Consider the following 24,580-nt stretch of genomic DNA (forward strand, 5'->3'; position numbering starts at 1 on the left):
ATAAACCCTGACAATGGATTAGTTCATTTCTGGCGTAGCGCGCAATGAGTTCTGCAGTTGCGATTCTGTCTTGCCCTCGCTGCTTCCTAGAGAAGAGCCATCGTTCAATGGAGGACCATATTCTTACCACAGAAAAAGATCCTGGGTTCAGTAGTGTCGTGGGGGGGGGGCAGAGGGGCAATCACCCCAGGCACAGTTTGGGGGGCTGCATTTTGCTCCTTACACAGCCCTGGCAACCCCACACTGCATTGTGAGGCTGGGATCAGAGAGTCCTATCGCAGCCTCTCAAAGCCACGTGGGGCTGCCCAGGCAACTTGAATGCAAGTGTGAGTTCTTTTTTACCCCAATGCATTCCAGTAGAATGCACAAGAGTTTAATTGGTTGGGGGGGGAGAGAAAATGGACAGTAACCCCCCCAAATGGTTGGTAAAGGGGGGAAAGGACACCCTTGCCAAGGTCGTTGTGGGGAGGGCAAAAGGCTCCTTGGAAAGCTTTCCCTCCTCACCTGCTTTGCGGGCTGTCATCCATCATTATCCCTATACATTCCTAGGGAGACCAGGTCTTGTTGGAATGCATTGGAGGGGGAAAATAAGGGCAGGGAAAGCTGTAGCCCCAAATAGACTGGTGGGTTGAAGAAGCCACCACTACCATCCTGGGGAAACAGGTCTCTTGATGGGGTGTAGGAATTGCCCACCAAACAGCTCTTTTCTTCCCAGAAACAGATATGCCAAAAACAAAGCCAATCTTTCCATGCTGTACTAAATGCTAGTTAAATTTTTAAGGAGGGGAATTGCAAAATAACTGTAAATCAAAAGAGAAAAACCCAGTGCTCATTGCTTGTAAATATTATGCAATAGATTTGCATGATGCACGCATGCACCTTTGCCATGATTGTGAACGCCACCGTTAACAGTACTGTATCTTGAGCCTCAGGTGACTTGAGAGGTCTGGGCAGCTGAGCAGTTCCTGCTCTCATCACTTTTTCCTACTATTTCAACTTAGGCATGGAACCTTTCACCAACCATGCTAAGCATTGCACTAATGCTAATTACTTACATGTGGCTGATAATGTATTTTTAGCAACCATTCTAATGTGGTTTCAACTATATAGCGTTGACAAGACTATAATCTTGAGGGGAAGGGAAGTTGTTCAAATTAGGAGGGCAGATTTTCCTGTCAGATGAAAGATAAAAATGGTACAAAATAAGTGGAAGTCCTCTTCAAATTAGAATTTAAAATAAATGTGTGTGGGGTTTTCTTTTTAAAAAAATCTAGTAATTCAACTCCACATCTGCCAGAGAAATTAAGAGTTGCCTGTTTTCCTCTAAATGCATTTCCGTGTGGGGCCAAGTTATGTTTTCCCCTAATGTATTTTCATATCGATTGGTAGTTTCTGCTCCAACGGAACAGAGCAAGCTACAATAACTGTTGATGAATTATGAACTTTTGAACTCTGGCAACAAAACTAAAACCCAAAAAGCTTGAACATATTTATGTGACTGACTTGTGGGTCTCCATAGTCTTTCTCTCTCGAGAGAGAGAGAGAGAGAGCACAATGCTATATAGCTCAGCGTTTCCAATTTGTCTGCCTTAAAGGGAGTCCTTTTTACACAGCGCTTCAGGCCACCGAGTTCCTACACTACCGAAAAAGGATTATGGGATATTTTCTAGAGCACTCTGTTTGGCAGGGCAACAACCAGCTGCTTGACAGCTTCTCATAAACTGAGCACACATCCTAGAAGATGCCTACAGAAAATGATTTTTTTCAGACTATTGTCCACCAAAAAAAGATTGCCCAGGTAACTATTGACTGGTCAGCTTGACATCAATACTAGGAAAGGCCCCAGAACAAATAAATGATCAATCTGTGAGCACTTCGAAAGCACGCTATGATTACTAAGACCCAGCATAGGTTTCTCAAAAACAAGCCATTCCAGATGAATTTTTTTTGAGAGTTACAAGCTTGCTGGATCAGGGAGCTGCTGTGAACATAGTATATCAGGATTTCAGTAATGTTTTTGACAAAGTCCCCAATGGTATTCTTGCAGAGAAGCTGGTACAATGTGGGCTGGATGAGGTAATGTTTAGGTGGATTTGTAGCTGGTTGACTGACTGAACCCCAAGAGTGTTCACTAATGGTTCCTCATCATCCTGGGAAAAAGGGGGGCAAGTGGGGTGTCCCAGGGTTCTGTCCTGGGCTATTGTAGTTCAATGTCTTTATAAATGACCTGGATGGAGGAGTTGAGGCAATGCCCATTAAATTTGCAAGTAACACCAGACAGGGGGGGGGTAGCTAATACCACAAGACAGAATCTGACTTCAAGATGACCTTAACAGATTGGAGTACTAGGCCCAAACTAACATGAATTTCAATAGGGACAAGAGTAAGGTTCGGCACTTAAGACAGGAAGAACCAGCTGTGCAAATGGGAAACACCTGGCTTACCAGTAGTACATGTGAAGAAGATTGAGGGGTCTCAGTAGACCACAAGCTTAACATGAGTCAACGGTGTGGTGCTGCAGCAAAAAATAAAAACAAATAAATGCTATTCTACACTACATCAACATAAGTAGTGTGTCCCAAACAAGAGAAGTAATAGTACCACTCTACTCTGCCTTAGCAACACCTGGAGTACTGTGTCTGGTTCTGGGCACAATTTAGAAAGATACTGAAAGGCTGGAATGTGTGAGAGGTGACAATATGATCAGGAGTCTGAAAACTAAGCCTTATGAGGAATGGTTGAGAGAATTGGGTAAGTGCCAAAAGTAAACTGATGCAGCTGCTACTTGATCGAGTTTCATCAACCGTAAAAGCCATTGCAGTAAGTGCAATACCAAAACATATCCACAAAGGGATAAGCTGTGTGATACAAGCTGAAAATTTGTGACCAACTATTACCGTATTTTTTGCTCTATAAGGCTCACTTTTTCCCTCCTAAAAAGTAAGGGGAAATGTGTGTGCGTCTTATGGAGCGAATGCAGGCTGCGCAGCTATCCCAGAAGCCAGAACAGAAAGGGATTGCTGCTTTCACTGAGCAGCGATCCCTCTTGCTGTTCTGGGTTCTGAGATTCAAAATATTTTTTTCTTCTTTTCCTCCTTCAAAAACTAGGTGCGTCTTGTGATCTGGTGCGTCTTATAGAGCGAAAAATGTGGTGCTTGCCTAGCACTTGCTTTGATATGGAAAAGTCAACTCTTGGCACCTTGCTTCTGCTCCACGTTGCCTTAGTAAAACGTGGGGATCAAAAAAAGTTTAACCCAAACAGAAAGCAAGTGGCTAGAGATTATCAAAGAAGAATTCTAGGTCCACATTAGGGCAATGCCTTTATTAAGCCAAGGAAAATGTCGAAATAAAGTGGTATGCTCATATTGGTCAAGCCATTCATGACTGCATAAGATAAATTTTAAGATGGACTTTGGGAAAAGCTAGAAGAAATTCAAAATGAGGCATTTTTGGGTGCTTGCCAAGTTTCATGTTACAGCATGGCCTCCAAAAAATATGTGCACTGACCACTCCTCTTATCTTTGCAAATACAACAACCGGTTCAGTTAATCAGTTCAGCCTCCATCCCAAGTGAAATGCAAAGGTTCCTTTGGTTATTGAAGAACAGGAATACGGAGAACAAGACACCACACAAAACTTAAGCACATATCCTATGATAAAAAGATGGCAGATGCTTTTCAATCTTTATTCTGTAGTTAGGAACACACCTCTCTGCAATAATATATGATTCTCTCCCATCTATTCAAGAGGCATTTTGCCATCTTTACACTGGGCAATAAGCAGTTCAGCAAATGTGCCATATATTAAAATGGCGGCATACACCTGAAAACTGTTCATTTAGCCTAAGTAGTGTGAACCTTTACTTACAATGTTTGGCTATAGAACTTCAAAACTCTAATAGTTTCCCAACAAGTGTAAAAAGTGGAAATTAAAGTTTTAAGTAAAATGTATTTAAAGTGACAACAGCTCATATACTTGGTGAAAGACCAGATGGTGTGCAGCCCTTAAGTGTACAAAAAAGCAACATTATAAAGGTATTTCAGTTTACTGTATATATTTACAGGAAATTGCACAGTAGCTCATACTGCGAAATATCAGTATCCCACAGTATTTTAAGTCATTAGTGTTGTCTATTACAGGATCAATAGTCCAAGAGATCTTCAATTGTGTCTTACAAAATTCACCTGTACATGAGGAAGATGTTACAAAAAAGTGAATACTGTGAAAAAAATTTATTAGTCTATACAAGTTCTCTGAAACGAGCAATTCATTGGCTGTTTGTTACAGCAAATTCCAATGAAATAGCACATGCCTTACACATACACACCCAGAAGACAGAGCTTTTAAACATTATTTAAGCTTCAGAACCAACAGCCACAAGTTGAGCAGTCATCTGGTTCAGACCATTCAAATTACATATGAGCAACAGTTTTGAGTTACTGAAATTAAATTACATTGCTAACATTTAGAAATAAGCATTCAAAGCTTGGCAAAGTGATTCACAATGAGACTCCATTAAGCCTGTAACCTAAAGGGGAAAAAAAATCTCCTGCAGGTCCATAGCAGACTACATCATAAATGCCATGGTACAAGAGTGCCACGCGCACACACATTCAGGATTTAAAAAAAAAACCAAAACAATTAGACAATCATTGTATTCACTGAAGTGAAAAAATTTAAAATCTCCTCTTTTCACCCAACCCCCACCAAAAGTAATTTGCACCTCTTTCAAGATCACAGATTTTAACTGGGATTAGTTACAAGCTAGAAAAAGTGTTGCTTAAAGCTAAAAAGGGATTGTATATCCATGCTGTTAAACTGGTAAGAAAAGGCCTTTGCCAATAAAATTGTGCAAATTTTACATGTATCGACTTGTACCATTTGAGATTTATGTGCCTCAAACAGTGCCATAGTTGAGTTAAAGACCCGAGTTAAACAGAATGAAGCCAACATGTGTTTGAAATATTTCCCCAAAGTAATTCCATGATAATTATGAAATCTGAGTGTCTTTGTTCCTGCAACAAGTTCTTATGCTACATATAAAAAGAACCTATACGTTTCAAATTAGGCATGCTAACCATAACACTTCTCAACTGGAAAAGCTGCAGAGCACATTTTCCTAGAAAAATGTTCACTGCCGTGATACACAAATATGTGCAAACCGCAAGGTCCCTAAAATAGCAGATGTAAGTTTATGTACAGAGGACACCACTATCCATTTAAATACACCAAAGAATAAGTCTTCCGGAGTTTATAACACAGAACAGTAGCCACCGCAGCCGCCTCGATAGCCCTCTTCATTGTTTGACAACTTTACACCTCTGTTTTGGCTCTCACTTTCCCACAGTCCTGGGGTCTGTATGATTTTCTCAACAAGCTCCTCAAAGGCACACTGTACACCATCACATGTTTTTGCACTTGCCTCTGCGGGGGGGGGGGGGAGAAGAGATGAAATGTTAGACATGTGTCACTGTGCGTTGTCCCAACTTCCTCTTCCATGGGTACACCATTAAGCAGACAGCACCATGGCTCTGTCATTTGCACACCAATGTAGGTGCAAAATTCTTGAAGACTTAGCTTAGAGAAACTGATAGTTTGGAAAAGGCTTTTGTATCACAGCAAGTAAAGAATATTGAGTTTTTCATCCCCAAGATTTGTGTTTCGTGAAGATTTCATCAAACGGTACACACGAACACACTGTGTCAAGCTGTAAGTGAACAAACATGGTCTCCGGCCTTCTCAGGGAGAGACAGATTGCTAACTGAAGTCATGTCAGAAGAATGGAGGGTGTCAGTGCCTGGAGGAGGCAACAGCAGCAATACCAGTTCTGCTGAAAAGCACACTGAAACTCCCACAGGAGCTACTGGCAGCATCTGGCACCTTCCTCTTTGAAACTGCATCCTCAGGGAAGAGGGATGCAGAAAGAGAAGCAGATTTATCTTTACCTCTCTTAGCAAAAAAGGGCTGTGCATGAAATGGGAGACTCTTGAAATCAAGCTAGAAGGTAATGTAAAGGTAAAAAGGTAAAGGGACCCCTGTTAGGTCCAGTCATGAACGACTCTGAGGTTGCGGCACTCATCTCGCTTTACTGGCAGAGAGAGCTGGCATACATGTGGCCAGCATGACTAAGACACTTCTGGCGAACCAGAGCAGTGCACAGAAACACCATTTACCTTCCCGCTGGAGTGGTACCTATTTATCTACTTGCACTGGCGTGCTTTCGAAATGCTAGGTTGGCAGGAGCTGGGACCGAGCAATGGGAGCTCACCCCATCGCAGGGATTCGAACCGCTGACCTTCTGATCGGCAAGCCCTAGGCTCAGTGGTTTAGACCACAGCACCACCTGTGTCCCGGCAGAAGGTAATGTAACAGTATTTAAATCAAGGCAACTGTGACCGTTTCACCACCTTTGCCCATTAATGGGACCCACAAGAGATTCCTCTGCATAATTCATTGAAATAAAAGGACAGCAACAGAGCCTGGTGGATAGTACTCATGGCATCCAAATAAGAACCAATGTGACATCAGCTGTACAGCTGTCATATTTCATGGCCTACATAAAGTAACAATACAGTGGCAAATTTAGTTCCACAGCTTTACTTAGCTTACATTAATCTTGCTGTTGTAAAATACAGCTTGATCCTCCAAAACATGCACCACCACAACCCCAGCCATTGTATCTTGTCGTACAACAACTGCAGCTAAACAGAACACTCCACCACACTTTGCATTCCTTTTAAAGGACTTACCTATGAACAACATGGAATGTTTTCGGGCAAACTTGAGACCCTCATTTCTGTCAACTTCTCTGTTTTCCTACAACAAGCAGAACTGTCACACACTTATAAAAATAAGCTTATGAATCACAGGGGGGGGGGAATGTATTTCAGGGCTACTCACCTTATCGATTTTGTTTCCTACTAACATTTTAACTATATCATTTCTTGTGCAGTATGTTTCTAGTTCAGTTAGCCAGTTGTCTAGTTTAGCAAAAGTGTCTCTTCTTGTGACATCATAAACTGAAATCAAGAATTAATAGCAGTCAGTGATGCATGTATTTCAAGGTTAAGAACGAAACAAACATTTCACCTTCAAATTTATAACCTTTTCTCTTGCCAAATTAGTTGCAGCACTGCAAAACTCACTCACCTACCCACCCACCCCACCACAGCACCGAGAAAGGGCTCTGGAGAATGCCTGATCTGCAGGTGGGACCAATCCTCCACCTATCCCATGCCATCTCAGGGAAGGGGCTTGCCTAATGAGATGGCCAGCCTTGAATTTAGTTATGACAATAAAGTTTAGAAACTAGACAGAGCCATGATACCAGTAAATGACTTATTGAACTGTGGCTCTTCCCTTATTATTGCCTCTGAGTCCTCTTCTGCAATCAGCCACTGTAATCCTTGCTACTGACTTTCAGCTGTCACCTGAAGACCTTTTTATGCCAACAGGCCTATGCAGTTATTCAAACTTTTTTTTATTGCCTAGTCTTCTTAATGATTATTTTCTATTGTTTTATAGTATTTTATTGCATATGTTGTTGTTGTACAACACCTTGGCATTTTACATAAATTTGTTGTATACAAATATTTTTATTAATAACAATAAACAACAGAACCAGAAGTCCATTTTGCAAGGTTGAGACTCCTCTGAATTGCCAGCCATTGACTGATCAAAGCTAAGTAGCTGCTGACAACTAGACATCTGCTTAATCTCTTATAAGGGACTCAGCCCAGGTGATGTATTTAGACAAAGAAGTCTGACTAGATGGCTCCGACCTCCAATCCAGGTAGTTATCTCACTGAGAACCTAACTGCATTATTCCTCATTGAAAAGCCAACACAATTGCAATATTGTTTACAAAAGGTTTCAGTAGCTGTAAGTTCGTGAACCTTTGGTAGATCAGAGATGCACAAAAGCTCTGTGATTTGAGGTATATTGACAAAAAAATTTCTTCCTCCCCCTCTAAATTATGCTGATTGAGGGGAGTGGATTTTGTGTGGATGGGGTGCAAGCTCCATTCAGTTCTGGTACTCAACACAACTTCATGGGCTCAGAATTGTTTAATTATAGACATGTCTTCTTTTGAATCTGGCTCCAGTTGGTGGATCTCAGGGTACTATTAAAACACAATGCTTGAAGTCTGCTCACCCCTGGGGTAGATAATGAAGCGAAGATGGAGGAACCAATTAAAACGTACTACTACAGCAAGTTGGAGATTGTTCCCAAGCAAGCACCTCAAGGATTACCTGGAGGGAGGTAATTTCATTTTCTATGAAAGAGCTAACTCTGGCCAGAAATGCACTGTAGCTTCCCTTTCTCCCCTCTCTTATTAAGTGAAGCAGATGCCTGTGTCATCAGATTGAGCAGATAGCAGTTGGAGGATGTGTAACCCTGAGCCTGTCAGTCGTGTGCCTGCTCAAAATTCCTTCCACACTTGCTTTACATGTGAGCACACACAGGGAGAAATTCCAGAGCCTGTATCTTGTCCCTTGGGAGAAAAGCAGCTGGGGAGGGGAACTGGAGCACAGTGGCTGGAGAAAAAACATCACCCTGCACTCAATCTGGAAAAAACCACCTGCAGCTTCTTCACCCAGTAAAATAAAGCCTGCAGACAGGGAAGGAAGAGAAACAGCAAGAGCTACCTACAGAACTCCACCCTCCAGCAATTCCCACAGTTCTTATTTCTAATTTGCCACCCATTTGCCTGTGTAATGGTAAAATTACAGTGAGGCCAAGAGTTTCAGTATCATGCCCTATACCAGAAAATGTACAGATAAGCAGTAACCAGCTGCATGCTTACCTAATATAACACCCTGTGCTCCTCTGTAATAGCTGGGTGTTAACGTTCTGAACCGTTCCTGACCTGCAGTGTCCTAAAAAATTCAGACAATTTTGAGAACTGATTTGACATAGTTAAACAGATTTTTCCTGCAAATCCCACAACAGGCAGCATGCATCCTGATATTTTGTATTTTCACCTAGAAAGAACTTTCTGATTTGCATCTTCAAGACGGCAAACCTTTTCATGCCAAAGCTTAACAGGATACACTTCCTGGATTCTACAAAGGTATCATGTGCAGAGTACAGAAGGTCTTTACTATGTTAAAGACTATGGCAATAGACATACAATTCTATTTGCCCATTACAAACAAATATGCACAAAGTTCCTCCTTCTATAGACCTTATCTAGTCATTTCTTCTTCTATAGCAGGGTTTCCCAAGGTGGTCAATATTGATCCTCCTGAGGGCAGTAGAACTGTGCAGAGGGCAAATAAATACTAAAGGATTGAAAGGGGGTTAAAAAGGGCCTGAGGTAGAAAAGAATTTTATGAGGCACAGTACAAAAAAAAAATTTAATAGGAACTATGAGCCTCAGGAACAAAGGGCAAGAGCATGTACACTGTGCACTTCCCTTGCCAATAAGGAACCTCTGTTGCTGGTATTTCCAACATCATGCATGGCTAAAGCTGGATTCAGCCATGTTTGTGCTCTTCTGAACAAATAAACAGGCTGAATGTCAAACAATGCTGTGACTTAAGACTCAAATCCACAAACTTTCAGCCCAATATTCAAACGCCCAATCATCTCATTAGAGAAGATAAAAAGAATAGTATTGTTTCACTACTTTTAACTTCCTTATTTTACTTCTAAGAGTCACAATGATTGAAATGATTAATAAATAACTGATTAATAAATGTTGATTATGTACTGATAATTATTTTATTGCATATACATTTCTTAGAATTTGAGTTGGGTTGAGATGTACCTTGGTCCTGCAGCTGTTAAGTAGGTTTGAACTTCCCATGCATCAGCTGATTGACGGGGAGTTCAAAGCTGCTTGATTTGTGCATGTGAGCTAGTTCCCCCCATGGCAGGGCTGATTGGTCTGTTTTCAACATTGTGATATATCACCAGGAAAACATTGTGCTATCCCGATATACCACAATGTCTGAAATAAGGATGTAACTATTAGGAGGCGATGGGGCAATTGTCTTGGCAACTGCAACTACTAAGGCTTCTAAAACTGATACATTTTCACTTACCTTTAGCATATTGTTACAACTCTTATTTTATAGTACAGAGCAACAGGGGTAGCAGGAATCACGAGAGAAGCGATGACCGGCTTCATGGTTTTTCCCACATCACAATTTTTTACATAGCACATGGACACATTGTGATTTGCCATGTCAAATATTATGAAACCGTTACTACACTGTGCACTTCAAACCTATTTTGTACGATGTATCACTAAATCGCCCAGCCCTACCCTGTGGGGAACTTACTTGCTGAAGTACCTGAACCCTGCAGAGGTTTTCAATATGCAGATTCACTTTCACCACAGCAATGTTTTATTGAACTATAGCCTACTGACCAGTTGCTCAGCACAAAAGGTACACTGTTGCTTGCCAGGACTGGCTTTGATAACACTGGAAACAGTCTTCAGGTATCAATATTGTTTTGCTGTAAGCCACATTGGCAATGACCCAATGTGGAAAAGCAACATATGAGTAACATCAATTAATCAGTCAATCAATCAATCTATCTATCTATCTATCTATCTATCCATACATCATTCAATAATGCAAGGTTCACATGCATTATTAGGACTTACCCAGATTGCTAGTTTAGCCTTGTTTCCATCAACAGATATTGTTTTCACTTTGAAGTCAACACCTACAAGAGAAGAATACTTAATGCTCTCTCCAGAAAAGGACAGAAGTTAAAACAGAAAACATACCAGATATTGTGGGCTACAACTCTCATCAGCCCCAGCCAGCATGGCTAATATTCAGGGATGATAGGAATCATACTAATTCTGGCTCTTTCTGAATCATTCTTCTATCTGCACCTAATATTCTAGCACAATAATTTGGATAGACAAATATTCGGTGTGTTTATGACTTGTTATGCTTTCAGATGAACTGCAAGATTGCAACATGTGGCAAGATATAGGTGAAAAAAGCAGCAAGTTTTAATTAGCTCTAAGTTTTGCTATTAAATACAGCTCAAAAACAAACCAACACAAAGAACATTAAATGTTGAAGGCAAACTACTGCAGAGAACCAAGCGACCCATTTTACACAAGGTCATAACTTCTATATAAACATCAATTTCACATAGGAAAACTGAATCTCGCGTATAATTTGCCACATGCAACACAGTAAAGAAAGAAAGCGTACATTTTCATGAACCCTACATCATATAAAACTGGTTCCAATACCAAAGTAACCTTTGTGTAACAAATGCTTTAATTAGCTGCCCAGAAAATTTATCTATGGTGACTTCCATAATAAACTACCCATCTCTGCATTGTTTGGCTGCCAGAAGTCATTCACAAAACAGAGGCAGCAAAAGAATGATAAATATACCTCTGTTCATTTTGCTATTTGTTTTGAGATAGAAATGTAAGAGGGCCCATAATGTCATCACACAACTCAAGGAAGGGACAATCAGCTTCAGCAGCATCTAATAATGATAATTGTGCTGGCGGTGGTGGTAATAATTTTATTATTTGTACTCCGCCCATCTGACTGGTTTGCCCCAGCCACTCTGGAAGGCTTCCAATAGATAAAAATAAAATAAAACCACAAACATTAAAAACTTCCTTGTCTTCAGCCATCTTCTAAAAGTTGTAGTTATTTATCTCCTTGACATTTGATGGGAGGGTGCTCTACAGGGCAAGTGCCACTACTGAGAAGGCCCTCTGTCTGGTTCCCTGTAACCTCACTTCTCACAATGAGGGAACTGCCAGAAGGCCTTCGGGGCTGGATCTCAGTGTCTGGGCTGAACAATGGGGATGGAGATGCTCTTTCAGGTATACAGGGCCAAGGCCATTTAGGGCTCTAAAGGTCAGCACCAACACTTTGAACTGTGCTCTGCGAGTCAATGTAGATCCTTTAGGACCAGTTTTATATGATTATATTGTCTTGCAGTCAAGACAAACATCCAGAATGAATGAGGAAGGTTTGTGCCTGCTCTGCAACCAAATTTATGTACTCAAGAGCTCTTTTTCACAAAGAGGTTCACTTCTGGAGTAAAAAAGTCCCCTGTAGACAAATGTAAGCTCTCTACTTGTTTACATGTGATTTTCATTAAATTTGAATCTGCTATTTCTCATCAAAATCTTATGTGGCAGCTGTGGCAACTCCTGCTGATCATGACAAATTCCACCAGCGTCATATTTCTCCCTTACAGAATCCTCTCCAACAGCCCCGCCTTGTAAATTTCAAATGCTATAGTTCCATGCTTTTATCCTTTGATCTATTTGACCTCATCACTGCTGAACTATGCAGGCCTCACAATTCAAAGCTATTAACATCTTCTCCCAAACAAACCAAAATGCTAAATATAGCCATGATCTTTGCACAGTCTTAGCAACATATGCAGAATACATGAACAGAAAAAACAGAGACCATTACATTGTTTCTGTAGAAATGCCCACTTTAAAATGCTAAATGCTTGAAAGACAGTATCAATTTTGACAAGAAGGATTAGGAAGTTCAACTCCTCCTGAAAAGTTTTTAAGACAAGTTGCAGATAGCAAAGCATGTGCTTTTACTATTTGTGGGCTTCCAAACCAAGTAGTGTCTCCACTTGACATACTTCAAATTCCTACCATCACTCACTTGTACAGGGCTTATGTCAAAATCAGACTTAACTATGAAGTGTTTCACAGGTTCAGCCAATTTATAATATTTGATATCAATATAGTTGATCCTTGCAGTTTTCAAATTACTAGCAGTGATTTTGTTCTGCATATGCAGAATCTGACTTGTCAGAATCTAACCTGTCAACAAATTCAGACATAGCTGCAATGCTGACAAAAAGGTGAGTAAACTACACTGTCAGCTTCCTTATGTTTCCCTTTTACAATGGGGGAATGGTGGGGGTGAGAGGTGTCTAAACTTCCAATTTAAGCAAATTTCTTACAGCAAATCTCGCCTGGTTTTTGTGCCAGTGCTGCGGCTTTTCCTTATTAGGGATCAACTTTCTCCATTGCAGTGTCTCCACTTTTAACAGCATTACTATCAAATAGTCTGAATTTGATCTAAATAACAGAGACATCAGAAACTTACCAATTGTTGCTGCAAGTTCTGGATCAAATGTATCATCGGTAAACCGTAACAGAAGGCTGCACAGAGGAGAAGGGCATTTGATGGAGAAAGGAGGAGAAAATGAGCATTGCAATAATTATATTTCAGAGATATAACTATCCAACCAGAGACATTTGTAACAGATCTCAGATTTGCGTTGCCAAGTAACATGATTGTAACAGAACATTTACCCTCTTCCCTACCAGATTTCAATTTTTTAGGACAGTCAACTCTCCCTCCTCCAAAAAATAAGCTTATCCTCTTTCAACATCAATTAACTCTTGTGCAAGCAAACTTGCAGCTCTATTGAGAAAGATTGGCCAAGACAGTGCCACAGAGTTCCATTCTATACTTCTTGAACTCACTAGGGTATGTTAGGGCTGCCATATTCCAAAAAGGAAATTTGCCAAAATCTACACTGCTGATACTGCACAGCAGTAGAAGAATGTTAAAATGTTGAGATAGCAACATCAGGAGATACCCATTGGACTTGTGAATGTGCTATTTAATACTGAGTGGTTAGAAGTTAGCTGCAAAGAAAGGCTCTGTTTGAAAACTGAACAACGATTCCACCTAAACATTAGGAAGAACTTCCTGACAGTAAGAGCTGTTCGACAGTGGAATTTGCTGCCAAGGAGTGTGGTGGAGTCTCCTTCTTTGGAGGTCTTTAAGCAGAGGCTTGACAACCTTATGTCAGGAGTGCTCTGATGGTGTTTCCTGCTTGGCAGGGGGTTGGACTCGATGGCCCTTGTGGTCTCTTCCAACTCTATGATTCTATGATAAATCACTCTTCTAGGGCTAGGGAACCTCTGGCTTTCAAGATGTTGTTGAACTGCAACTCCCATCATCCCTAGTCATGGTGGCTGGAGGACCAAAGGTTCACCATGTGGTCACGGTTCTGCTGTAAGGATTACTATATTGTATGTGTTTACACACACAGCACAGCACACAAAATATGCTAAATAAGTGACAAGCAGTGTTAGAAACAATGAAAGCTAGGTGCTAAATGGCACCTTAAACCTATGTTATGGGTGCAACAACAGAATATCTAGGCACACTTTTTTAATAACAAGAATACAAACCTGAAAATGAATGAATTGCAGTTTAAGTATGTTCATTTTTCATATGGTCTAGTCCTTCCCCTGTCCACCCCCCTAATATTCTTAAGAGGGTCTCTTCTCCAGTATTTAGAAAGTAGCTAGAAGTGGGAAGGCAGAAAAGGGTCCTCCTTTCCTTCCACTTTGCAGTTTTAATCTGAAATCTTCGCGCAGTATGCACCCAGAGCTCAGAAACTGCTGCAACCAATGAAATTCCCTGTCACAAGATGCACCTAGAACAATAGGAGTCTTGAACACTGGTGACAAGGTTACACCTACAAGTCTGCTAAAGTCTATTCCCACCTACTGAAATTCTACTTAAACATGAAACTCTTTTACACTGCTGATGGAAATGTCCAGGGTCCAACAGTAGCAGAATTCAGGTCTCTGGAAGATACCACTCTTTCTAAATAACTAGAGTATCAAGTTCTCTCACCAAGAACAGTTCACTCAAAAGCATGTATATGACACTGGACTGTGCGCATAAAAATGCACCACTCTTCCCTCTCCTCCTCTCCTGCCAGTCCTTCATCTGCAGTCCTACTGGAAACCAAAGGTCTGTGAAAGCATTTCAACTGTATAGCTAACACAGCATCAAACTACTTTCCAAAGTGCAAGAATTCCAGAGGCTTAATTGTTAGTTTGGAACCAAAAAACAAGTTGATAGCTCTCCTTACAGCGGATTACAGGTAAGCAGCCTGCTGCAATAAAGTGAAGCTTTCTGAGGTCACATACTTGGAGATGACCTAATCCAGAAGAAATCTAAAGTCTTGGCTGCCAGCACTGAGTCCTTGCAACATCTTACAGAGTCATGTACAAGGGGGTGGGGCACTGACTCTGCACTTTATACACACATCCTCCACAAATTTGTTAGCCTCTTCAATTTTGTAAATTCAAAATAGCAGACTTGGTTACTAAATATACTGGTGTAACATATACAAGAACACTGGCTTCAAATAACATGAAGCATTATTGATGGTGCTGCCATGGAGTCAAACACCACACTGATGGGTAGAAACAAATGTCTGCCATTTATACAGACATGATATATGTGAAAAAGTTATGTAAGTGGTTTTAAGGTCATGAATTAGTCTTTCAATATAGGCTGTTTCTTCTGCATACTTTCCTTTGTATCCTAAAGGATGTCCAGATAGTTTAAGAGTTCACATGATGAATAAATTGATTATCAATTTATGACACAGACACAGCACAATGGGCTGTACTTCACAACCCAGCAATAGTAGGACAGGGATTATGTGGAATCTAGCTAGTAATTGTAAGACACTGTAGACAAGGCAAAGGTTATTGTGATTGAGAAATGAGAAGGTGCCCAGATATGAACAGAAGCTCAGCAAGACACAGATAGACAAAAGAGGCCCTTTAGAACAAGGGGCTAGAATATTTATTTATGACAGCAAACACCACTAGGGAGGGAATGCAGATCCTTAAACGACTTCATATCTAGGTACTTGGAGTATCTTTCTAAAAGTGGGACTCACGAGGAGTGCCTGCTTGACAGACTTTAGTCTGTTCTCCACAAACATCTGCTGTCCCAATTTCAGTTGCTGAGCATTATGTGGAAACATGGGAAGGGCCCTATGCTCCATGGTGAAACGCCTTTTCACCTTCCAACAGGCCTGCCTGGCACCAATTCTAAACTGATTCCAGAACCAGGTCAAGTCCTGGTTATATTCCCTCAGGCATTTGTTGCCTAACACTGCAGTTTGTTTATTTTAAGAGTGGCATCTACTTATCGTTTTTTGTGCCATTTTGAGTTACTGTTTTATAAACGAGCTACATTTCACAGCAAGGCCAAACAGCACCGGATAGGGCTATAAACATTTGGTGTAGTGGTTAAGAGCGGTAGTCGCGTAATCTGGGGAACCGGGTTCGCGTCTCCGCTCCTCCACATGCAGCTGCTGGGTGACCTTGGGCCAGTCACACTTCTTTGAAGTCTCTCAGCCCCACTCACCTCACAGAGTGTTTGTTGTGGGGGAGGAAGGGAAAGGAGAATGTTAGCCGCTTTGAGACTCCTGAAGGGGAGTGAAAGGCGGGATATCAAATCCAAACTCTTCTTCTTCTTCTAATGAGAGAGGGAAAAGACCATTTGAATCCTGATTTCTCCAATACAGTGGTACCTCGGGCTAAGTACTTAATTCGTTCCAGAGGTCCGTTCTTAACCTGAAACTGTTCTTAACCTGAAGCACCACTTTAGCTAATGGGGCCTCCTGCTGCTACCTGCTGCTACCGTGCCGCTGGAGCCAGATTTCTGTTCTCATCCTGAAGCAAAGTTCTTAACCCGAGGTACTATTTCTGGGTTAGTGGAGTCTGTAACCTGAAGCGTATGTAACCCGAGGTACCACTGTTTAAGCCCAGGTTTCCAACTCTTACTTCGGCGTGTGATCCTACGCGTTGTCTCCTCACCTAGCAAGCCTGACAGTGCCCTACTCTCCCCAGACACGTCGCAAAGGCAAAGTTCAGAGAAGGGGCGAAGAAACCTTCGCGTGGTTGCCCGAGAACCAGATGCAATGGCTGCGAGGTAAGGGGCTGAGCCCCGGGATGATGTTTGCAGAACCAAAAGGCTCCAATAATCAAGCAACAGGCCGGCGTGGGGAGGAATCCGAGCCTCTGTGCATATGCAGAAGGCGTCGCCCTGATCTGCGGAGACAACAAGCCAGAGGGGGAGCTTTGGCCGCCGAAGCCAAGGGAGGGGGCGCCCCCAGGGACGAATGTCCCAAGTCAGGGGGCGTGGCGTCCAGTCCAGCTGGAGCCCCGCCACCCGCCCCTCCCTCCTCCTCAGGGGTAAAGGCCTGAATCCGGCCAAGGCTTCCTCGGGAGTAAACCCCATCCAAGTCCATAGGGGCAACAGGCCCTAATAAGCAAGGGGGGCAGTTGCAGTGGGAGGGGGGTATTGGCCCCCTGCCCCTCTCTGGTGACAAGGGGGGCGGAAGCGCCCTCAGGCCTGAGGGAGGCTGCTGGTGGGGCGGGGAGGAAAGGCGAGGCCGCAGGCGAGGCCTAGCGGGCAGGAGCCTCACCTAGACTTGCCGACGCCGCTCTCTCCGATGATGAGGATCTTCAGCGTGGTCAAAATATCCTCGTCCATCCCGACAACCGGAGGCCTCTGGCCCGACCGACCCAGCTCCTCGGTCCCTGCTACGCAGACTGCCACGTCTTCTGCGCATGCGCCCACCCCACCCCCTCCGACTCGCCCTTATCCGCCTTCGTGCGCTTGCGCGCGGAAGGGGCCTTCCGCATCCCAGCTCTTGGCTCCGCCCCTCCGCAGGTGGTGGTGTGGTACGTCGCGCGAGCCGGATGGCTCCTGGGGCGCAGGCGCGACGCCCGGGCAGTTTCCTCGCTGGTGTGGTGAGCTTCAGAATAAGCCTTCAAAGCGCAGCGGCAGATAGAAGGCGTCCCGAGAAGAGCTAGCTGGGAGCTCGGGAAGGAAGCTGCATGGCGCCGAGCCTGACTTGGCCCAGGCTCCCCAGAGATTCAGAAAACAAGAGCCTTTCTTCCCTGGCAGCACCTGGAGGCGACACGGCTTGCAAAGCGCCAGGTCCGCATTTCAGAGGCTGCGCTGCGTGTTGTCATGATGAGTCACGGAGCCACCGAGGCAGTTGTTGTTGTTGTTGTTTAGTCGTGTCCGACTCTTCGTGACCCCATGGACCAGAGCACGCCAGGCACTCCTGTCTTCCACTGCCTCCCGCAGTTTAGTCAAACTCATGCTGGTAGCTTCGAGAACACTGTCCAACCATCTCGTCCTCTGTCGTCCCCTTCTCCTTGTGCCCTCCATCTTTCCCAGCATCAGGGTCTTTTCCAGGGAGTCATCTCTTCTCATGAGGTGGCCAAAATATTGGAGTCTCAGCTTCAGGATTTGTCCTTCCAGTGAGCACTCAGGACTGATTTCCTTAAGAATGGAGAGGTTTGATCTTCTTGCAGTCCATGGGACTCTCAAGAGTCTCCTCCAGCACCATAATTCAAAAGCATCAATTCTTCGGCGATCAGCCTTCTTTATGGTCCAGCTCTCACCTCCATACATCACTACTGGAAAAACCATAGCTTTAACTATACAGTAACAGCATACAAGTACAGTACAGTATATGGCTGACATCAGTTATTCAGAAACGCTTATTTTTTAAACGCATTTTCTTTGGTTGGCCTTGCCTCTCTTCTGGGGTTCACTTCCCCTTTTTGAATGCTTAGAGAAGGTGGGCACACGTTTTGCAATCATTTGACATCCAAATTGTCCATGTGGCCTTAAAGGCAGGGCGGGAGATTCTGTGGCTCTTGGGATGTTGTTGGACTGGCAACTCCCATCAGCCTTGGTCAATTGTCGGCGATTATGGGAATTATAGTCCAGCGGCATCTTAAATGTCGCAGATTAATCACTCCTGCATTAAGGAAAATAACTACAGTAATTGAAGCTTTTGTGTTGTGATGAGTGTTGGGGAGTCCAAAACAGGGGGAGCAGTCTGATGTCAAGGCTGCAGTGCGACTGGTTGCTAGTTGAAGGGGACAGAGGGAACTGGCATGCAGACTGTGTATATTTCCATAGGCAGCAATCAAAGAGGCCAGATAAGTAGCGTGGTCTGTGGTCCGAGACAAGGAAAAGATCAGATTCTAAGGCAGGGGTCAGCAGAGTTTTTCAGCAGGGGGCCAGTCCACTGTCCCTCAGATCTTGTGGGGGGCCGGACTATATTTGGGGGGGGGGGGAGAACGAATTCCTATGCCCCACAAATAACCCAGAGATGCATTTTAAATAAAAGGACACATTCTACTCATGTAAAAACACCCTGATTCCAGGACCGTCCATGGGCTGGATTTAGAAGGCGATTGGACCGGATCCGGCCCCCAGGTCCTTAGTTTGCCTACCATGTTCTAAGGGCAGCAGCTGCAAGTCCAAGGCAAGCAGACATACAATGAAAGGACAGCAATTGCTCTGTCCAATGTTGCTCAAAGTGGGGGACCAAACAGTCATACAAGCATAACTGGGGCCCCCTTGGCTTCCCAGATCACCTGGCCTGTGTATTAACAAGACTTTTCTCTCTGGTTGTCTGTGTTAATTAAGCAACCTTGCTTTCAAGAAGCCATGATCTCGCAATGCAGGTTTTGACCTTAAATTATTAAAGTAAAATATATGTCTTACAGGAGCGGTTGCATTCAAACTTTGTTTCTGGGTATTTTTCAAGTGATAATCCATGATAATCAAAATATAATATTCCTGTGAATATGAATGGAAGAAGCTATTGTTTGGGGAAAAATTGTGGAGCTGATTCAGTAGCAAAATGTACCAAAACTTTAAAAGACCTTGCATTATGTAATGCCATTTCCTGTTGGCATTATTTGTGTGGAATGTCAGTTCTTCATAATGGGCAGTATCTCGCCAAATGAATGAGATCATCTTCCTGTTGATGTAGTAAAGGAAGAAAATCATGTTTAACATGTTTTGTAGCAACGTCTAAGACTATGTAAGCTAGAAACCAGAATTCTTCAATGTTAACAATAATATTTAAATAAATTTTACTATCTCCTTTATACTTGTTATTGAGTTTATTTGTTGTAAACCACCCTGAACAATTTTGGAGACATAATATACATTTATTAGATAAATGGATGAACAGTTGTAACATTGTGTTTGCATTTTAAGAGGCCAGTGTCCAGGAGAGTTCTGTGGCAACCCTAGCTCAGATAAAAAAAATGTTTCCTTACACAGAAAAATGTATTTTCACCTTCCCTAGGGTTACCACTAGGTTCACCGTGACACTAGGTTTTTTAAAAAGGAGAACCACCAGTTTAGCAAATACATTACATTCTGCCTCCAAAATTGTTCAAATGAGATTTAATTATGTAGCGAACTGAGGGTATTAATGTAGTGAAATCATGTGTTGAAATACCCCGACTTCCCTACATGTTTAATGCCCACTCTGCCTCTGAAAACCAAGTCCATGCAAAAGGGCTTGCCCCATATATACCAGGCATATATATGGCTCTGTCATGTTCGTGCTAGAGTCTCTGAGTCACTTAACAGCCTTTCATCTCTGCACTCTCTCACTGCAACATGTGTTGAAAATCTGAGGTTCAGTTGTTCGTTTGTTGACAGATCTAATGAACGACATCTGGTACATATGCCAAAAGTTGAACAAGGGTGAGGAAGGGGAGAAGGATAATTCACTTCATGTGACTGTAGCTTTTGCCCACAGAATGAATTGTCTAAGGGAAATATACCCATCTTACTTGGAAACATTCTATGGATCAGTAGGAAAAACACAGTGACCTCCTTTGTGATCAGCTACATGTGTTGACTCATAACACTTCCTCAGGCCTGTCTTCTCCCACGATGAAGTTCAGCCTTGTTCCTCTCAAGAAAGGTTAATTAACAATGGCCGCATGACATAAGCACAGGAAGAATAATTATATTAAACAGTAATGGCACATACCTTGATAAACTTGCACCAATAGCAAAGCATGCATGACTCAAGGTAAATGCTGTGGTGATAAATTTCATAACAATTTTAATGCCATAATAATAAATTGGATCATAATAGCAACTAGGAGCTGTAGCTGTGTATGTTCTCACATGTGAAGTAGCATCAATGGCATCAAATGCAAATGAAGGCTAATTTATTCATTTGTTTAAAATTCTTGACCACCTTTCTCAAATTGAAGCATGTATTAAGATGTAAACACAATAAATGAAATATAAATAGTACAGTAAACTGCACCATGTGTTGGAAGTCTTTTTAAGATAGCCAAATTTATTAGCTTAATTGATTGTCAGACTCATTTCACTGTACATCTACAAACTCAAGATAAAATTCAGACATGGATGCACTTACAAAGTATACACTCCAAATTTATGCTAAAACGTAGGGCTATTAATCCAGAGAACTCTGTGATAATGTAATATATAGTAGGCCCTGCTCCGTACCACATAAGAAATCATTTAAAAACAAAACAGAGACTATCAAAAGAGACAATATTAGCAGTCAAATCAGTATTCTGCCTATCCCACTAATTCTTGAACAGCTGAATCCCCCTTCAGATGCTATCTTGTCTACCATTGACCCATGCCACCCCATGCATTTCCCTGCCTCATAAAGGAGCTGAATGACATGACGTCATACAATATTTCTCCACTCTTAATTCAGTGGTTGCCAGCATGGCACCTGTGGATCAGATGGTGCTCTTGAGGTCTCCCTCTAGTTCTCATAAGACCTTGGAGTCCTTTCCCCATGTCTTTGTCATGACATGAAATGAAATGGTGAGAGTGGTTATCTTCTCTTCTGGAAAGAACAAGAGTGGAAGAAGGAAGAGTGACCCTCTTTCTCATTTATTTTTTCATCTCTGCATTTCAATGCTCAGATTCGTTCTACTGGATCCAACTTTTACCCGGATGGCTTTCAAAAGCAAAGTATGTGCCAAAGAAGGATAGAACTTTCTTTATGTATGCTACAACAGCAGCAAGAATACTTATTGCAAAGTACTGGAAGACACAAGATTTACCCACCCTGGAAGAATGGCAGATGAAGGTGATGGACTACATGGAACTGGTGGAAATGACTGGCAGAATCCGAGACCAGGGAGAAGAGTCGGTGGAAGAAGATTGGAAGAAATTTAAAGACTATTTACAGAAATACTGCAAAATTAATGAATGTTAGTATGATGTTGGAATGAAGTTAAGTGGATTTAGCAGCAATGTTTCAAAGGAGTATGTAAAAATGGATTGTTAACAGGTGAGAATTTAAAGTTATAATATATTAAGTTAAAGGATTAAGATAAAAACAAAGAGGGAAAGGATTTGCTTAATTAACTAATTGAACTGGAATACAAAAAAGGGAGGTGTGAGGAGGTCAGGGAAACAAGTAAACGAAAGACAAGACATGGAAAAATTTATTTGTTTTTAAGTGTTTTTATTTTTCTGTATTTTGTACTTTTTCTTTTCTTTCTTTTTTCTTTTTCTTATTTTTGTAATCTTTTCTGAAACTTTAATAAATATCATTTTTTTTAAAAAAAGCAAAGTACGTATGGGTGTCGTCCCTGTCTTTGATGGGGCAGCCGATCTGAGAAGATGGAAATGAAGTGGCCAGAGGGTAGCACTTGCTCAAAAATCCAAATGTATTGACAGGCCTAAAAAAGTTTGGCAACACCTGCCTGATTCTTGCCTCCCATTTGCAAGGAGTGAGGAAATGCTGGATAGAATGGTGGCTCATGCATTTCTTGCTAGACACTACAGGAAAGAAATATGTGGCAGACGAGAATCAGCAGCAGCTACACAATGCCTGTAATGTCTAGCTAGGGCATGAGTATCTTAAGTTCTCAGCTGTCTCAGGTCCTGCTCCAAGGGGGGGGGAAAGGGGGGGGATCTGGCACCAAATGGGATGGAGACTGGTTAAACTACTTCAGCAAAGAGCCTTTCCCCATCTTCCCATAATGATATTAAGCCTGAACTACTTGCAAAGGAAAAAATGTCTTCTGGGACAGGCACTTGAACAGGGTTATTAAGTAGTCCTTGAAAGCAAGAGCATTACAGAATTGTAGATTCCTGCGCTGCTTGGTGATTAGTGCAGACGTCCCACTGGATTTCCTGCATCCACAGCCAATTCTGCTTCCCTTTGGCTCTTTGATTTCAGCATTTCAATCTATCTTACTTGTCTAATGTTCATAGCATCTGGTGACTAGAACAGAGTTACCGGGGCCGGGGTGTGAGATTTCGCACTGAATATTCTTCCTTGTGTTCTGCAAGAGTTTTTACAAAGCAACTCACATTTGTGGGAGGAGTACCTCATGATTTGGTTCAAATTGGGGAGAGTCGGGAGGTAGAGCTTGTGGATTTCATTAAAGGACTCCTGCATTTTTCCCCCAGCCCCACAACACTTGGAGCGCTGAATGCGATGTTTAGTTATATTTCAAGATGGGAGTGGTTTCTCTGCCATTCAAGCCACCCACCTACATTGTCTTACAAAACAGTGAACTGCACAATCTCAGATCTTAGCAGATCAGTTTCATTGGATTTCACTGGATTTCTAGAGCTATCTAATGTCTGTAGCATTAGCAGTTGTTTTCCAGAGACATTTTACGTTTAAATCATCCCTTCATTATAATCTGCACTTCATTTGCCGATGGGAGTGATTCTGGGTTCCACAGTGCTGCATTATGAATCATTTCCTGCCTCCTCTAACCTTTTAGCAATCTTCTCCCCTTTCTCATCCAAATGTTCTCCTTATATATATATTTCTAGGTAATATAATACAGCTTGACTAATATTCACAAATGTGTAAATACATATTCCTAGTCTATCATAATAAGTGTGTTCCCAGAATTTTCCATTGGCAATCTACGATTTCAGGTTTATGTGTTTTTGATTAGTTTCAGCTAATTTTCCTTAATTTTTTTGCTGGCACACTGCTACTTTAATGGCATTTTCAAATTTTTATTAATGCTTGCCACAAGTCATACTATTTCCAGATGTCCAGATGCCATTGGAGTAAAAGAAACAAAAAGGCCAGCAATGCTGCGTTTAGATCAGCAAAAGAACACATGTCTGATGCTGTGATGACCAAAACTTTCATTTTCTTTACAATGACCCATTGTTCTTCCTTCTGCTTCTTACGTATGTCCATGTTTCAGGTTTGCTGCAATACAGCAAAGTATGCAGAGCAGCTAAATACTTCTGTAGGAAAAAGAGGCAGTGCATTTAAATATATACTGTTAAACACCTACAGGTGGCATGGGTGTTAAGTCTCATTGATTTCAATGAAATTAGCCTCAATGTCACACACTATGTTTTGGAATGATAACATACTGATCTGACTCGTTAGCAAAACCCATGATGCACATTTTCTCCAAATGGACTTTTGAATTTTACAAGTGTGAATATGAGGAAGAGCCACATGTTACCAATTTGCACATTTGCCTCACTTCAGAGGCTTAACGACTCCCCAATGCTGCAAAAATGCGATCCAGCCCTTAGGTTGATTTCATAAGCTTATAAAACATTTGAATGTGATTTAAAACTAAATTAATGAATACAACTTTAAACAGCATGCAGCACGGAATGGAGTTATTATCACCACCCCATATTCTATTCCTGAAAAAATGAAGGTTGAAATTTAGAACTTTTAGGCCCCACAACAAGTAGACATGCAGTTCCCCCCTTAACTTTCTGTCTTACAGCCAATCCGAGTATCTGATCCTCCGAAAGATGTGGGTGTGTAATAAAATCTTTGTACAATGCAACATTAATGTTTAAACATTAATGTGATGCAGGCACATTGCACACCATGTTAAGATTGCGGCTGAAATAAATGCCATCTTTTAACAAACTAAATAAAACAGATAAACTACACACAGTCGTTTTGTTTGTTGACATCAAACGCTGAAATCATC

The 24,580-nt window shown here is 41.9% G+C and overlaps 1 protein-coding gene across 1 annotated transcript; it reads right to left on the reverse strand.

Moving 5' to 3' along the window:
* Positions 1-4,037: 4,037 nt before the first annotated feature.
* On the reverse strand, positions 4,038-17,455 carry RAB18 (RAB18, member RAS oncogene family). Its single transcript, XM_083468965.1, has 7 exons — positions 17,233-17,455; positions 13,083-13,138; positions 10,619-10,680; positions 8,807-8,879; positions 6,901-7,019; positions 6,750-6,816; positions 4,038-5,424 (listed from the first exon to the last, which is right to left on the reverse strand). The coding sequence occupies exons 1-7, from the start codon at positions 17,298-17,300 to the stop codon at positions 5,252-5,254; spliced, it is 618 nt and encodes a 205-aa protein (XP_083325091.1). The 5' UTR covers positions 17,301-17,455; the 3' UTR covers positions 4,038-5,251.
* Between the last annotated feature and the right edge of the window lie 7,125 nt (positions 17,456-24,580).

This window comes from Podarcis liolepis (genome assembly GCF_965112155.1).
Source record: "Podarcis liolepis genome assembly, chromosome: 12".
Classification (NCBI taxonomy): domain Eukaryota; kingdom Metazoa; phylum Chordata; class Lepidosauria; order Squamata; family Lacertidae; genus Podarcis; species Podarcis liolepis.